We start from the raw sequence: 14,925 nt of genomic DNA, 5'->3' as shown, positions 1-14,925 counted from the left end.
AAGAGTGTCTCCCCTTAATAAATATTAATATCTTAATAAATATTTATTAAGATATGCTTTGACTACATTTAAAATAGACCTGATTGAAAAAAAAAAATTCAAGGTGAAGATAATGAAAAAGGAAAACACTTTTTATTGACAAGACTGATTTTAAACATCTCATAGGAGGTGCTTTTTATCCCACTCAAAGTCCCATTTGACATCTAAGAGTCTCGTTTAAAATGTTTCCTTTATGAACAGTGGTTGTTCTCAAGTACAATCATCAGCTTCCGTGGCTCTTCTGCCCAGTTTATCAGAACAGCATGGTGTTTCCTGACTGCTGGGCAAGTCAAAAAGATAGACTGGAGCTTCTTTAGAAACTGCAAGATGATATTTTTGAATATGTTGAATGTGAACCTGGTAAATAATTATATAAGTTTTTCATTTCAATTTTGACATAAATTAGAAGGGAAGAGAAAGAAGCTGTGCATTTCTGGTATACAAATATAATGAAGGATGTGTTGTATGTTATAGCTCTTTGCTTGCTGTTCTTCCATCTTGGTATGAAAACTGATCACAGGAAAAACCCCAGGAAACTAGAGAAAAGTTCTCTTGCTCTCCATTTCTGTGTCACTGATAACCTTCACAAAAGCTGTTGCCTGCTCTTCTGTAGAGGTAGACCTTCTGGTGATTTGATATTTGGGTTGCAAGATAAAAGTCCTGTGCTGTTTTTTCTTGTATGTCTAAAGTATTACAGCTTTTTTCTTCATCAGTTTCTTGGGAAATTATTTTATCTTCTACATCCTTCATGTATAAAAGGACAACACAGGTAGAGAGGCTAGTGGAGCTGGGAAAAAACCTCCTCTCCCAAATCTGTTATAGAGCACATGTATGGATTTCTTTGAATGAAAAGCAGAGCAGCATGTATGTGTCTCACGGTTGGCTAGCATGTATATACTTCTATTAATGTAAACAGAAGTAAATCTGTTTGTGTGCATGTTCTATAACATACTGCTCTGACTTCCAAAATGTCCATGCAATACATAACACTAATATCAGTGAGCACTTTTAGAAGATCATGAATTAAAACCATGCAGATGTAGTCTCAATTTCTCATAGGGCTGAGTTTTATAAAATATTTATATACACAAGATTTTCTGTTTCCAGTTTGTTTGCATTAAGATATGCCCATTTATATTAACCATATGAATAAGACATTATTAGCAATATGTTGGAGAATCACCCACAAAATGCTTACAATTAGTAATATCTTATCCTGTGTTACAGATTTTCTTCCTAGTTTAGCTTGAGACATTCATGGCTACAATTTTATAATTTAGTATTTGGTTTTGAAGAGTGTTATTCTTGTAACTCCTAATAGAATTACTGTCATGGAGTTACTCTTAATGGTTATTTTTAAATAAGTGGAAAACAGTGAGGCACATCTTCAGATTTATCTAATTTATTGAATCCACGTAATGAATGCTTTGACAAGTTCTGTCCATGTTGCTCAGTGCATTATCATTGCTAGTTGACAAAGAAAAGCAGAATTTGGTCTGCTGTTTCCGAGACCAAGAGTTAGATGTTGTTAAGTGATGCATAAATTTTCGTATGCCAGATAAGTGTTTCCTGTTTATTTTCTTCTGTTTTCCCTATTTATTACCTTTGTTTCTGGTGACATTTTCAGCAATATTAAATTTTTCCAATAGAGCACTTACTTGTATGCTATCAAAAAGCTCATATTATGAAATTCCAGTGAATAGTACTGCTGAAGGGATTGGGGATTTAGTGCTTTGGGTTTTCTTTCTACTTTTTCAGTTATCTTCTAGATGCCATTGCTACCTTCTTGCCTGTCAACATGGACCAATAATTAAAGCTTACCACACTGTGAGCGTGCATATCCGTCATTTGTGCTTGCTGTGACTTTGCGAATGTGAAATAGTGTCAGCTACTTAAGGATATTTCTTGCCTTTAGCCTAAAATAAGTGTAATATATAAAATCAGTGCCCCAAGACTACTACTATTTCACTTAAAAGGTTTAGAGATGTTAAACAAATTCTTTATTTGCTTTTTGGTGGTTTGCTGGTAGTAACAGTTCTGTTTCCATTACATTTGTGCTCGTGTTTTTGAGCAATAATATGTCCATTCGTTGAAGACTGAAGTAATACTTGTATCTTCCACATGATCTGGCAGTTACTAATGTGCATGACAAATTGCTGCATTTCTTACAACTGACCAAATCTTGGCAGGTTTGCTATGGTATTATATCTCTAACTATTGCTTGGGAGATTGGCATTCAATTACATAGGGCAAAGAAGATTAGTTTTATTTAATTAAATGCAGTCTGTTGGTATAGCAGTGCTGTTAATGTTTCTTGAGTGTTTAAAAGTGGTTTAAATGTTTTTGTTGTTTTCAGAGTAGCATTCTTTTCAGTATGCCTAAGTGTGAATATTTATTAACATCTATGGTTTACTCTAATTATATAAAACATCACAAACCAAATACACACATCTTATATTTTATGCAACAGTACTCTATTTTATAAACAGTTCACTTAGTTTTCTGTGTGTATATATACATATATATGATCAGACTAAGAACTACGTGAACTTGAATCTTCAGTTGTGTCATTCTTTGTGTCAGTGTCTGAAGCAAGTTACCTCCTACATCCATTTTGAGTGATGAATCTTAGCAGCGCGAGTTCCCTGAGATTTCTGCAGTAATTAAAATATTTTCATAGTAGTCCCAGATCCTGTAGTTAGATATCAGCACTCTGAAGACAGTTACATGAGAAAAAGTCATGTTTTTGAGGCGGGGAGGCTGATGGGGAAATCCATTCTTGCTTTTTCTTTTTTCCTTTTTTTTTTTTTCCCCCCCTCTGTTCATTCTGAAACTATGACCTGATGAATGTCATTAGACTGTAATCCATTTATGTTGTGTGGTGGTGGGAACAGAGAGCTAGATATTTCGTTTGGACTGAGTGAACCAGAGTCACTCTGAGCTGAGCCCCCGCTGCCATCAAACTGAGATATTTTCTTCTTGATAATTTTTCTTTCTTTTGCCCGGCGATTCTGGAACCAGATTTTCACCTGCAGTGTTATAAATTAATCTGATTAATTCAAAGCTGTCATCAACTTATTTACAATAATAATATCAATGAAAATAGAGATATGTTTAAAAAATTATTAAAAAATGAAACAAAAAAAACCCCCAAACAGAAAAATCCCACAGAAAGCCATAAAACCAAACAAAACACAAACCAACCAAGCAAAAAAACCCACCCAAAAAACCACAAACCAAAACACTGGATTTGTGCAGTGAAAAATTTTTTGTTACTCTCTATTCATTTTCTGCACTATACTCAATAGAAAATTACTTTTTTTTTCTTAGATTCGGAATAAAGCGAACTTGCTGTGTTGTATTTAGGAATGTAGGAATCAACTTACTCATTTAGACTCGGGGTTCACCTTAGTTCATCATCTAAGCTTTGCCAGTGGTGTGTGTCATACTTTAGGAAGATGCAGTTATGGAATAATTTTGAAGATTTCTTTATAATCTATGTTACAGATTAATTCAAACCCAAGCAGTGAAGATTCTTTTTCTTCATTTATATTGTGAGTGATTTTTGTGTGTGTATATATATATATATATTCTTATGCATTTTAATGTTTGAGGGGTTTTGTTACTGGACTATCTATTTATATCTGTATTTTACAGATACACATGTACTATCACAGAATCACAGAATGTTGGGGATTGGAAGGGACCTCGAAAGATCATCCAGTCCAATCCCCCTGCCGGAGCAGGAACCTCAATGAGATCACACAGGAAGGCGTCCAGGCGGGTCTTGAATATCTCCAGAGAAGGAGACTCCACACCCTCCCTGGGCAGCCTGTCCCAGTGCTCTGTCACCCTCACTGTAAAGTAGTTTTTTCTCAAGTTTAAGCAGAACCTCCTGTGTTCCAGCTCACACCCATTGCTCCTTGTCCTATCATTGGGCATCACTGAGAAGAGCCTGGCTCCATCCTCCTGACATTTGCCCTTAACATAGTTGTAAACATTAATTAGGTCTCCCCTCAGTCTCCTCTTTTCCAAGCTAAAGAGACCCAGCTCCCTCAGCCTTTCAGTATGTCATGTGTATAAATATATCGGCATCAGTTAATGACAGTGAATTTCCCAAGCTAATTGTGTGTATGTAAAGACTCCTATCTGTCTGAAATCTACTTTTAGTTTCAGTATCTATAGTTTCTTTCTTTATGTGAAAGCGGGAATGAGTAGAAAACACTGTGTTTTCCTTAGAATTATTTTTTTTGTCATCTTTACAGTTTTAGTTATATCCTTCAAGGTGTGTTGAATATAATATGATACAGAAAGTCTTACCGTTGCTTTGTATTAAAAATCTCATTATTATTTTCTACATTTTTTTAAAATTACCTTACTGGTAATGACAGTTAGAAGCATTTAGCTTTGTCGTGAGTCCTGTAGAAATGCAGACAGGTTATTTGTCTACATGATACTTGAAGGAAATTTACCTGTCAAAAATTAGATGGATTTAAGAGCAACAGCTATGTAAAAGGGAACTACTGATTTAATCCCGTATCACTGGTTACTCCAGGCATGTCTGTGTTCTAAATCAGCCAGCTTCCATAATGTGAAGGTGGAGGTTTTGAATCTTTCATAATTACAGTTCTCTGAAAATTTTCCAATGTAGCTTTATCCTACTGTATAACAGACTTTGGTCCATCAAGGACAGACTTGTTTTTCTTAGTTACTTTCTGGAGCCACTTACAGTCTGTGGAGTTAATCTTTGTACTATTTGGGTCTGGGATTGAACACCACTGCATTATAATATCTTTATAAAAATCCGATGCTCGGTCCTAAAAAAGCCATTGCTTATCTATACATCCTTCCATTTCCAGCCTCATTTGGTCCCTCTCTATTCCGTGTTCTTGCATGGACTGAATGCAGAAGCAGAGGAGAATTGAATGTGATATTCAAAAAGAATAAAAGTTTGTGAAATTCTAAAAAGAAATATCTCTTGTTCAGATTCACCTGGGGGCAATAAATCTGGTTGCTAAGGTATGAGATGCCTTATTCAGCATCGCCAAATCTTCCCTTCTCCTCCAGCTGTAGCAGAACCGTTGCAGTTCTGTTGGATAAGGATGGTTGGATTCAGCAGTTACTGTATTTGCAGCCTGCACAGCTGTGCTTCCTAAGTGTGCTCTCCAACACAGTGATTTTAGGAAATTCTTTATCCTGAATTCCTCTAGTCTTTGTATGAATGCAGCTAAGATACCTGGACCCCTGCCCAGGAGACTGCCTTTATTCAGAACAGAGCTTAAATATGTACTTGATATGAATGAATGCAGAGCTGCTTTCCAAAGAAGCAATGGATCTAAGTGTGCACTTTAAAATTTCCTGAGTGAAAAGTTTTGGCTACATATGTGTGTAATAGGCATAAACACTTGGCCTAAAGCATCCTGTATATAGTGGGTGTGAACTACTACTATAGGTGAAGTACCTGTGAACATAATAGAAGAGAAATCCTGACTTCAAAATCAAAGGCTATAGAAACTCCTTAAAATGTTCTGAAATCTGACTGAGGAAGAATGAGGCCTGTAGAAATAGTGGCAATGGATTTGTAACAAGAAATACATTGTTCTATGAATGATGAGGTTTTTATTTTCCTGGCTTACAGCTGAAAAGGTATCCAATGCTTTGGGTTTTTTTCTGGACACTGTTTTGTGTGATTGCAAGAAGAAATAAAATGGTGAATAACTATTGAGAACATAGCTAAGATAGTGTTAAGCTGAACTGTTTAAATTCATACTAACAAGCATGTAAGAATAAGTACTTTTTCTAGTATAAATGAATTCCTAGTGTTTAGCTACTCATAATTGCAGGTTTCTGTCAAATTAGCCTGTTTATTAATTTGTATTTGCATAGTATATTCTCTGTGTGTCACGTGTACTCAGAAACTATATCATGGTTGCCTTCGCACTACTTCTGGGTACAGAATGTGAATGCTGCTCCTGTCCCCTGGCAGTAACGGTGTCTGGTGAATGGGTACGTACGAACGGTGGATAATCTCTGTGTACCTGTCTTTCAGATAGTCCCAGGTTTGCTGCCAGTTCTGACTTTCTCCTGATTGTAATATATCTGTTGCAGTGAAATTCCTTCTCTAATTCTAGTCTCTGATGATCTGTGTAAACAACTCGGTATTTTTCTTTTGTTCTTGTTTTACCTGTTTAGGAAAGAAATATTATTAATATGTTGAAATTTATTTTCTATAGCATCTTTCTTTCATGCATCTCAAACATCTTAGACATTAATTAAACTAGAGAATACTTGTGTGGGATTATTTTCTGTGTTACAGAGGAGGAATATGAGCTGCAGGGTGAATAAGTGAGTATTGATTATCATAACTGTCTTTCCTTCTTTATCTCCCTCTCTCTGTAAACATACATTTAAATATAAAACTTTTAAGTGACAAACACCCTGAAGCATCTTAAATAATTCATAGCAGTACATAATTGGGGCTGGCTATATTTGGTCGCAAAGGGGTTTCATTTCAGTGCTCATTGAAGTGACTTCCGTTTATATGCAGGCATAAATATGCAGGATTCCAAGACTGAAGTTCAGTTACAATTTGTTTAGTTGTACCATATCCTATTTCTTTATTTGAGTTTTTAAAGATCACCTCTCTAACACAAAGAAATGTCCTAGTAGAAATGCTTTCAATTTCTTCTGTGCCCATAGGACATGCTTATAAGTTCAGTAATAATTAGAATTTTTTTTTTTTTTCAAAAAGGTCTAGTCTTGCAAGATGCTGAGTGCCTGTAGAGGTATTGCTGGGGGTACTCTGTGTGCTGAGCTTCTCTTTCAAGTTGAACACACTTGGCAATTTGTAAGATGAGGCAATAAAATACTTGTAAAAGGATTTCAATATCATCCTCTCTCTAATGCATAAAAGAAATATTCTTGGATCTATTGAATAAATACTGTTAAGAGAAGCATTATTTGATGTTTAGAAGATATCTCTTATTTAATAGACTTTTCAAACAATTCTTCATGTAATAATAATATAGAGAGGTATCACTTTTCAACTTGTTCTCCTTTGCACTTTCAACAGCCAACTAGATAGTTTTCCTTTTTCTTCTGATCTTCCCAGGTTTTTTTTGATGTGAGTTTTCTGGGACAAACTGTAGGACAAAGACTCCTTTAAAGTGGTTCCCTAAAATCCATTGAGGTGTTAAGATGAAGCACACGCCACACAAAGGAGCGACAAGGAGATCTTATCAAGAACCCCTTTCACATTCAGAAACACAAGCCAATTGGTTTGGAATTTACAAGCCCTAAACAAATGTCAGACTCTTTCATCTTAGCAGAGGAAAAAAGGACAGAAATAGATGAAGGAATATTTTTCCTCAATTCTCTTTAATTTTGGACCAACACTGAGGATATACTGCGATTCTTTTATCTGAAGGCTAGAGGTATAAACATACCTTTAAGACATTTTGAAATACAAATAATTAAGGATATTTTCCCAAATCCTATGCCATTTTAACTTCTAGTGTACGAGGTTTTCCTGCCTAAATTTGCAGGACTAAAACAATCATCAAACATTTTTCAAGGTACAAATTGTTGTCTTTGAAATATTTGCTCTAAGTGATAGTTATAATGTTAACAATAGTATAGATATTCGGGTTCCTTGTAAACCGAAGGCTTAGAAGGTAGTCTTTGAAAACAAGTTAAAATTCAACAGGGTTATTCCGGCTTCACTATAATCAGCAAATATAACCATGATTTGAGGGGGTGGAGAAAAGGAGTAGTTTTCCCCATTCCCCTTGGTCGTAAAATTCACAGAGCATTTCTTCTGAAGACAATAAAGCTAGGAGAAGGCCTCTTTATTTGCTGTGAAAATCATCACCCTTTCCGGCAATATAACTCCTGAAGAAAAGAGGGAGAAGGAAGAGACAAGACTGCATATCAAAGCAAAGTGAAGTGTTGAAAGGGTCTGTTGCCTCAATATGACGGATAGGCCTCAAAACCTCAGACAGTGTAGGCCAGTGGAAAATAGATGTCACAACTAGTTTACAGAGAAAAATAAATTAGCATTAGAGCTGAAACCTGGCCTTTTTTCCTGCTTTTCTGTTTTGCTTTCTGGCCATGTTTCTGCTGTGATGTAATCTGAGTTACTTGTACATCACTGCTTGTTTAAGCAAAGACATAAAATGTGTTTGCTATAGTTTAAAGAAAGAAAAAAAAATCTGAAGCTGATCTTGCAATATATAAAATTCATGTTGTCCTTTTGTTTAGTTCCCTTAAAGTCCATTCTTTTTCTCAGAAAGGTCACTCCCAGATGAGGTTTCAGATAAGTTTTAGAAGTTATAAAATCTCTTTTCTAGGCCCTTGTTTAGATTCTTTCTTTTCAGTAAGTTTCATAACTTGAAGGCTCACTTAATCTCATAAAATACCCATTTTTACTCTGGGGATTACACAGTTTTTAGAAATGAATTAGTCTGAAGTTCTCTTATGTGCCCTGATAGGGCATTTTGTCATTGATTTTTAGTAAAAACAGGATGAGACAGTAAGGAATTCTGTAGATGGTTTTTGGGTTTTTTTGGTTGTTTTTTGTTTTGTTTTGTTTTGGTAGCTTGTCTTGGAAGATAGCTTTCCCAAGCCTGCTTTTGATGTTTGTTTTTTAAAATTTCTTATTGCCTCCTATGTTTGCAAGTCAGTATGTTTGGAGAAAAAAAAAAAAAGTTTGGTTCTCAAAATACAGTTAAGGCCTTTTCCTAAAAGGATATATAATTTCAAATCATATTTTATCTGTTGAAAGGATGTAGTACTTCTTGTCCTCGTCATGTTGTTTCATCCTGAGAACTGACTTGGTCAGGTAAATTTTCATTTCACTTTTCCTGCAATTTAATTTTTTGTATAAAAAGCTAAATATGAATATTGAATCGGTATGTAGTGTATTTAATAGAGTCTAAATAGAGGGGGGGTTGATTTCCCAATAATATCCTCTCCCCAAAATGAATTCCCGTTCTCTTTAGGACAGTATTTCAGTAGGCTCCCTTGTTTAATTAGATTTGTTTTGATTTCTTTTATTCCATGCTGCTTGAATACATTGATGTGCATACACGCCACTAGTGAAGTTAAGGACGTACACATCTATCTATATAAATATATTTGTGAAGTTTAGGGCTGTAATTCTGAAATTTTAGAGGAATTAACTGTATTAAGCAGTGATAATATTGAAAGGGAGGAGGTAGTAGCTACTTTGATAGCATGAATAATGTTATGGCAATAAGGAAAAACAGAGAGCAGGTCTGTTTGAAAGAGTGGTTGTAGTGGCATCGAGTAAGTTTTCTTACTTTCTCTTCTAGAGAAACCACTGATAAGTTAATATGTAGCTGTTACATGCATAATTTTAGCCTTGTCATTGCTTGTTTGAATTTCTTTTCATTTTTTGTAACTTTTTATGTCTGGGTTTTAAATTTTTCCAGTTTTTACAGTTAAGATTATTTTAAAAACACCAATGAAAAGCCAAATCTCTGTGGTACTTTCTTGTTTTGCAAAATATCACATTCATGCTTTACTCTCCCAAACCCTCTTTTTAAGCTGTGTTGATGTCTTGAGCCCAGTTCTGTGAAGTCCTGAGCTGTTTTTAACACTTCAAAGAACTTGGTTCTAGGAATGTAAAGCCTCAGGACATGTATCTATTGAGAAGCCCTGATTCACCTGTCCAGTATTGTTCACAAACTATTTCAGCATGTGTGTAAATTCTGTGTAAGTGTTTCTCAGACTAGAGATGACTTTAAGCACATAACTGCTTTTCTGAATTGCATATATGTTTTATGAAGTTGAGCAAGCATGTAAGAAACCTTGCAGGGTTTTCCATGTTTGTGCAATAAGTGTAAAACCAGAATTCAGATTTTAAAGTCTGTTTTATTCTTTAAGAATGTAAAATTCAGTGACAACATGACAGAGACAGAGTTGCCTCATTGACATTCAGTAGTCTCAATTGAATTTGGTCTACACTCGAGTCTTGCATCACTTCTACACCTGGAAATCTCCAATGATGTTAATGAAGTTACTGCTGATTTACATGAGTAAGGGGGGAAAAGGGGGGAAAAAAACAGACTATAAATCTGACTGGCTTTGAAGACCTTTGTGGAGGCTCCAAGTGGAAGGATGGCATTGTGATATCTTAATGTTCACTAGCATTTCATATTTAGCAAAAGTAGGAAAACAATGTGTATCTGCTTTATAATTACAAAGCTATTGCCAAACTAATTTTGCTCTTGAGTAATAACCATTTGAACAAGGATTGTGTCTCAAGCAGCAGTGCTGATTTTCTGTTCTAAGATTGCTCCAATTGTAATTGCTCCTCTTTCTTTAGAGCACTTTCTTTGATGCTCTCTAACACACACTTACTACTTGTAACCTTAACAGATTTAGCAAACCTTGCTACACCCAATTTACACCTTGGGAATATACACGGAAAGGTTCATCTGTCACGAAGGGTGAGACAAAAACAGTGACACTTGCAAGAAAGTGATTTTTTTAATTGTGTAATTGTGGCAAGCTGCAAAAATCTGGGATGAGAGAAAAATGCTGTGAAACAGATTTGAAACTAAATTAAAAGGAAGCTTATCTGGTGAGATATGTGGTCTGCAATCAAAATAGCATTCACTGATCATTTGGGTCAGGTTAATTCTCTAGGAATATTTCTTCTCACCTAATAAATTTAGGTAGGAAACTAAGACACAGGAAAAACAGCAGAAAATTGCATCATCACTACAGTTGGATCATAGCACATAATTTTCTTTAAAAGTATTGAAGAGTCTGTAAAGATTTAAAAAGATCAACCTAATTTTATATTGATATTTACCTTGTGGCACAAATTTTGTGCCTGTAACTGTTAAACATTGCTGTTCCATAACATCCTCATAACATAACGTTGTATGTTCCATAACATCCTCAAGAGTATAATGTTTTTCATCCAAAATGCTTTACAGAATGTTAGAACAAGGATTCCTGGACTTGAGTGAGATGCAGCAATATCTAAACACAACAGCCATTCCACTTTAGTAACCATATAAAGCCTTTATGGGATGCAAGTGAAACTAGTGCAAATTTAGTTAAAACTCCATTAAACGGCAGTAGGTTAAATAAATGTCGTAAATGACCCACCAACCTATGTGCTTCAGGTAAAGTTAATTATTTATAAGATCGGTGATAGCAGAAGATACTTTTTTTTAGGTTGAAAGTTGAATATACACTTACCAGTAGTGTTAGCTTGCACTGTTTTCCTCATCCATTCGTAAGAGCTGTGCCTTTGGCTGTTGGGAGAGATTTGCTGTGTATTAATTGTTTCTACAGGAGGTAGCCCCCCAGATGCAGCGGGATGGAGGGAGCTGTAGTCAGCAGAACTGTAGGAGACCTGTCCAGGAGATGAGCCATTGATCTGTGCAGCAGCAGCAGCAGCAGCAACGGTGCTGGAGGGTCCTGGGCCGTAAGCATTCCAGTCCTCCCTCTGTGGGCCATAGTGAGATCCCCAGGTTCCCGCAGGCTGTCCATGGGTGTCCAGAGTTGGCACATGATGGTATCCCATGTAATCGGAATAGGGTGGAGTAGACATGAAGTTTTGCATTGGCAGGTTGTTGTTACCCCTTGCAGATCCTGGATACATGCTGTGCTCTTTATCCAAGAGAGCGCTCACATACATGATTGTCACAGGTTGTAAATATGTTGTCACGACATTTTGTTATTCTGTATTTTCTTTCGTTGCTTAAAAATAATTGTGTTTGGTTTTCTTTAATAATGCCCCTCTGCTTGGAATCTTCTACTTCATCCTCTTTTATCAACTGTGTTACCAGGTGCTGGTGGTAATGGTTTACCAAGATCTTGTCTGACGTCAGCCTAACTGCCTGCCTCATAATTACATTTACATTCAAATGAAGGGCTGACCAACCCCACCTTTCTGCTAGTTCTGGTGCTTTCCCTTTTAGAGAACTTTTATCTATCCTATTACCCTTCCCTGATATTCAACAGCAATTCCAGTACTGTAAGATGATGTGACAGTTGCTTGTATTCGTAACTTAATAAATAGCCCTTTTTTTTTAAGAGTAGACAGCGATACCTGTAATAGCAATGTTTGGTGTTCAAATGATTCTTGTCTGAAACCTTTATTTTGTGATGTGTTACTGATCAACAAGTAAAACTGTCCCTCTATTTCTTAGATATGAAAAAAAAAATCTTGTTTTAACTTCTTAAATTAGGGGGCACAGTCAATTTGAAGAATTGTAAGTCAGTAACGTGAGAGTGCAGAGCACCTTGTGAACAGTATATCTTGACTTGAATATAACTGTCTCAAAATTTTCCCCTTGTTACTGATAACTATTGTAAGTAGTTTTCCAGCATGGGAGAAATTAAGGCTCTAACTGTAATGCACATGTTCACACTCTCCCCATACAGAGTGATTTGAATAGATCCCTTGGTCTGGTGGCCATTGCAAACTGATAAATTTTAAAAAGCAGACAATAAATCTTCCTAACAGAGATGGTGCCAGAAGTACAAAGAAAATGACTAAGAAGTAGTGAAAAAAAAGTCTTTGAGGCCCAGTAATATTGTTGGCTTCTGTTTTAAACCGAAGACAACCTTTATCTGCCTGAAAGGCTGGGTTCCTTCCTCTGAAACTGCTGTGTAGTAGTCTGTTCAGTGGTGGCAGTTTAGGTAAGTGCAGTCAGCAGGGATTAAAATCTGAGTTATCAAGTTAGTGGATCAGAACTGCCTTGATGTTTTTCTGTAAAGCCTGACAGATGAGTACTCTATAGGTCAATGTAAGCGTTCCCACTGAGCAAAACGATTCTGAAGGTGGTTTTATTTGTTGGTATTAAGAGCCTGATATTAACATGAGAGAACTAAACCATACCTTAGGACTTGAGAATTGCCTCTATATGGTTGTCTAGTTACAATTTATAGAGTGAATTTGATATATTTTTTTATCTTGGATGGATTTCTTTGCAAAGAGCTATTTGTCAAGGGGTATGCTTGCAAAAGAGGTGCAAATTACAATGAGTTGTTTCCCTTTACAAAGGTGTGGTTTTTCATTCAGTATCCTTTGTATTTTGACACTACTCCTATTCACACATCCCTTCTAATTCCAGCACTGAAGGGTTCTAAGTGTGTACTTAAAGACAGGAAAGATATTCCTCTTCTGGTTTGTTTGGGTTTTTTGGTGTTTGGTTGGGTTTTGTGGTTTTGTTTTTGTTGGGTTTTTTTGAGGAAAGAATTTTTACTGAGAAGCATAGCAAAATCTTTATAATTCATTTTGCTATACTTACAGATTTCTTTCTTAATCCTTAGGATCCTGGGAATGTTGAGGAAAGTTGCATCATGGGATAGGACATGGAAAAAGTAAGGCCTTCTGTAATTGGAGTACCCTTATAAAAATAGACATGTTGAAAGAAAAGGAATTGTAATACAGTTTTTGAGAGCCCACAGACTTTTTAGTATTGATGCGTACTAAAAAGAACAAAGACCTCTGCTGAGCAGCATCTAAATTAAACAAGATGTGTTTCCTATCCTGGATGTATCCTTAGCTTCTTTGGCCTATTTGTGAGTGTTATGTCATCAGTTAAATTCGGATGTATTGCTAAACGTGATGCAGAGCTGTCAGGTGTAGGCACATCCATGGGAGGGTGATGTTTTGTCTCCACGGACTGTGTCTGAAATCCATTGACGTAGTACAAATGAACAGTGCTTGCTCATAGATTTAGGATCAGACCTGTTGTTTGACTTCTGCTCCTCAGCACACCATCTCAGTGAATGACATTTAATTTCATAGAATGCATTAGATGATGGTAATATTTTTAATCCCTGGTCTTCCTCTTTCTTTATGGGATGCCTCTGTGCATACCCCCTGCAATTTCAAATCACCTAATCCTATTTTTTGTATCTTAGAGCTTTATCCTTTATTCTCTGTTCTTCTTTTATCTTTTGTTTATGCTCCTCCTTTCCCTTTCTTGTTTTGCCTGTTCCATTATCTGAATTTTCTTTAGATCTATTTCGATTCTTTCCAGAACATAATTAGATCGAGATACGCTGATGGCAAATTGCTACACTGATTTGATATCGGCTAACAATAGTAAGCTTTGAATAAGGTATTTTGTTTAAAAAGATTTACATAGCAGGATAAGATTGCTGGGTAGGACTGCAGATTTTTAACACCAAAGTGAGAAGAAGATAACTAAAATGACAACATTCAGATGTACTTCTGCACCCTGACTCTTATGTCTCGCATTGTGTGTAACAGAACCATGTAGATGAATTAAAAAGGAGCCATACCTTTGCATGTTGTCTAGTAGTTTGAGGCTACCAAAATTTTGGGGTTTATGTTTTTTGGGAGCTAATTGCCTGTTAATCTGAGTCTGCCTTCCCCAGAGTCCTTTCTTGGCCGTGGATGTGTCCTTCCTGCTCAGATCCAGCATATCAGACACTTCAGAGCTACAGAACCACTGCATCTTCAGTATATAGCAGTAACTTACACTATAGTTCCAGGAATGCTTTTAGTGGGCATTGCTGTCAGGAAAAAAAGAAGAAAAAAAAAAAAAGAAAAGAAAGAAAAAGTCCATATTTGCACTGTGAGGGGATGGTAATGAGTTGCTGGTGGCAGAGGTAGGACTAATGTGCTGCCTGTGCCTCTGTGAAATGCTTGTGGAATTGTCGTGTTACTATGGGCCCTCTCCTGACTTTCTGGGGTGGTGGGAAAGTGGAAGCAGACCTGAGGTAGTGGGATAGACATCCAGAAGTCTCATCCATATGGAGGTTTGTATTTATACCATTTTCTGTAGTGGGTTATAAAGACAGAACAAGAAAGATCTGTGTGGTATTGCCAGCAGGAGTGCTGTCCTCTTTGGCATACTTCAGTGAGAT

At 36.2% G+C, this 14,925-nt stretch overlaps 1 protein-coding gene across 1 annotated transcript; it reads right to left on the bottom strand.

The window, feature by feature from the left end:
- Nucleotides 1-2,829: 2,829 nt before the first annotated feature.
- Nucleotides 2,830-11,716, bottom strand: CDX4 (caudal type homeobox 4). The gene is made up of 3 exons (XM_010177996.1): nt 11,275-11,716; nt 6,078-6,223; nt 2,830-3,068 (listed from the first exon to the last, which is right to left on the bottom strand). Exons 1-3 carry the CDS (start codon nt 11,714-11,716, stop codon nt 2,862-2,864), a joined length of 795 nt encoding a protein of 264 aa, XP_010176298.1. The 3' UTR covers nt 2,830-2,861.
- Between the last annotated feature and the right edge of the window lie 3,209 nt (nt 11,717-14,925).

Source organism: Antrostomus carolinensis, unplaced genomic scaffold (assembly GCF_000700745.2).
Source record: "Antrostomus carolinensis isolate BGI_N321 unplaced genomic scaffold, ASM70074v2 scaffold34291, whole genome shotgun sequence".
In the NCBI taxonomy this organism is placed as follows: Eukaryota; Metazoa; Chordata; class Aves; order Caprimulgiformes; family Caprimulgidae; genus Antrostomus; species Antrostomus carolinensis.
The sequence above is the reverse complement of the archived record's forward strand: the minus strand, read 5'-3'. Positions and strand labels throughout refer to the sequence as shown.

Bases quoted from the DNA above. Each gene is read 5' to 3' on its own strand.
- CDX4 (XM_010177996.1), bottom strand. From the start codon at position 11,716: ATGTATGTGAGCGCTCTCTTGGATAAAGAGCACAGCATGTATCCAGGA. The intron at 6,224-11,274 runs GTAAGTGTATAT...TTTCCTAAACAG, and splicing joins AGTGCAAGCTAACACTACTG to GTAAAACAAGAACAAAAGAA. The intron at 3,069-6,077 runs GTACACAGAGAT...ATAACACTGCAG, and splicing joins TGGGACTATCTGAAAGACAG to GTGAAAATCTGGTTCCAGAA.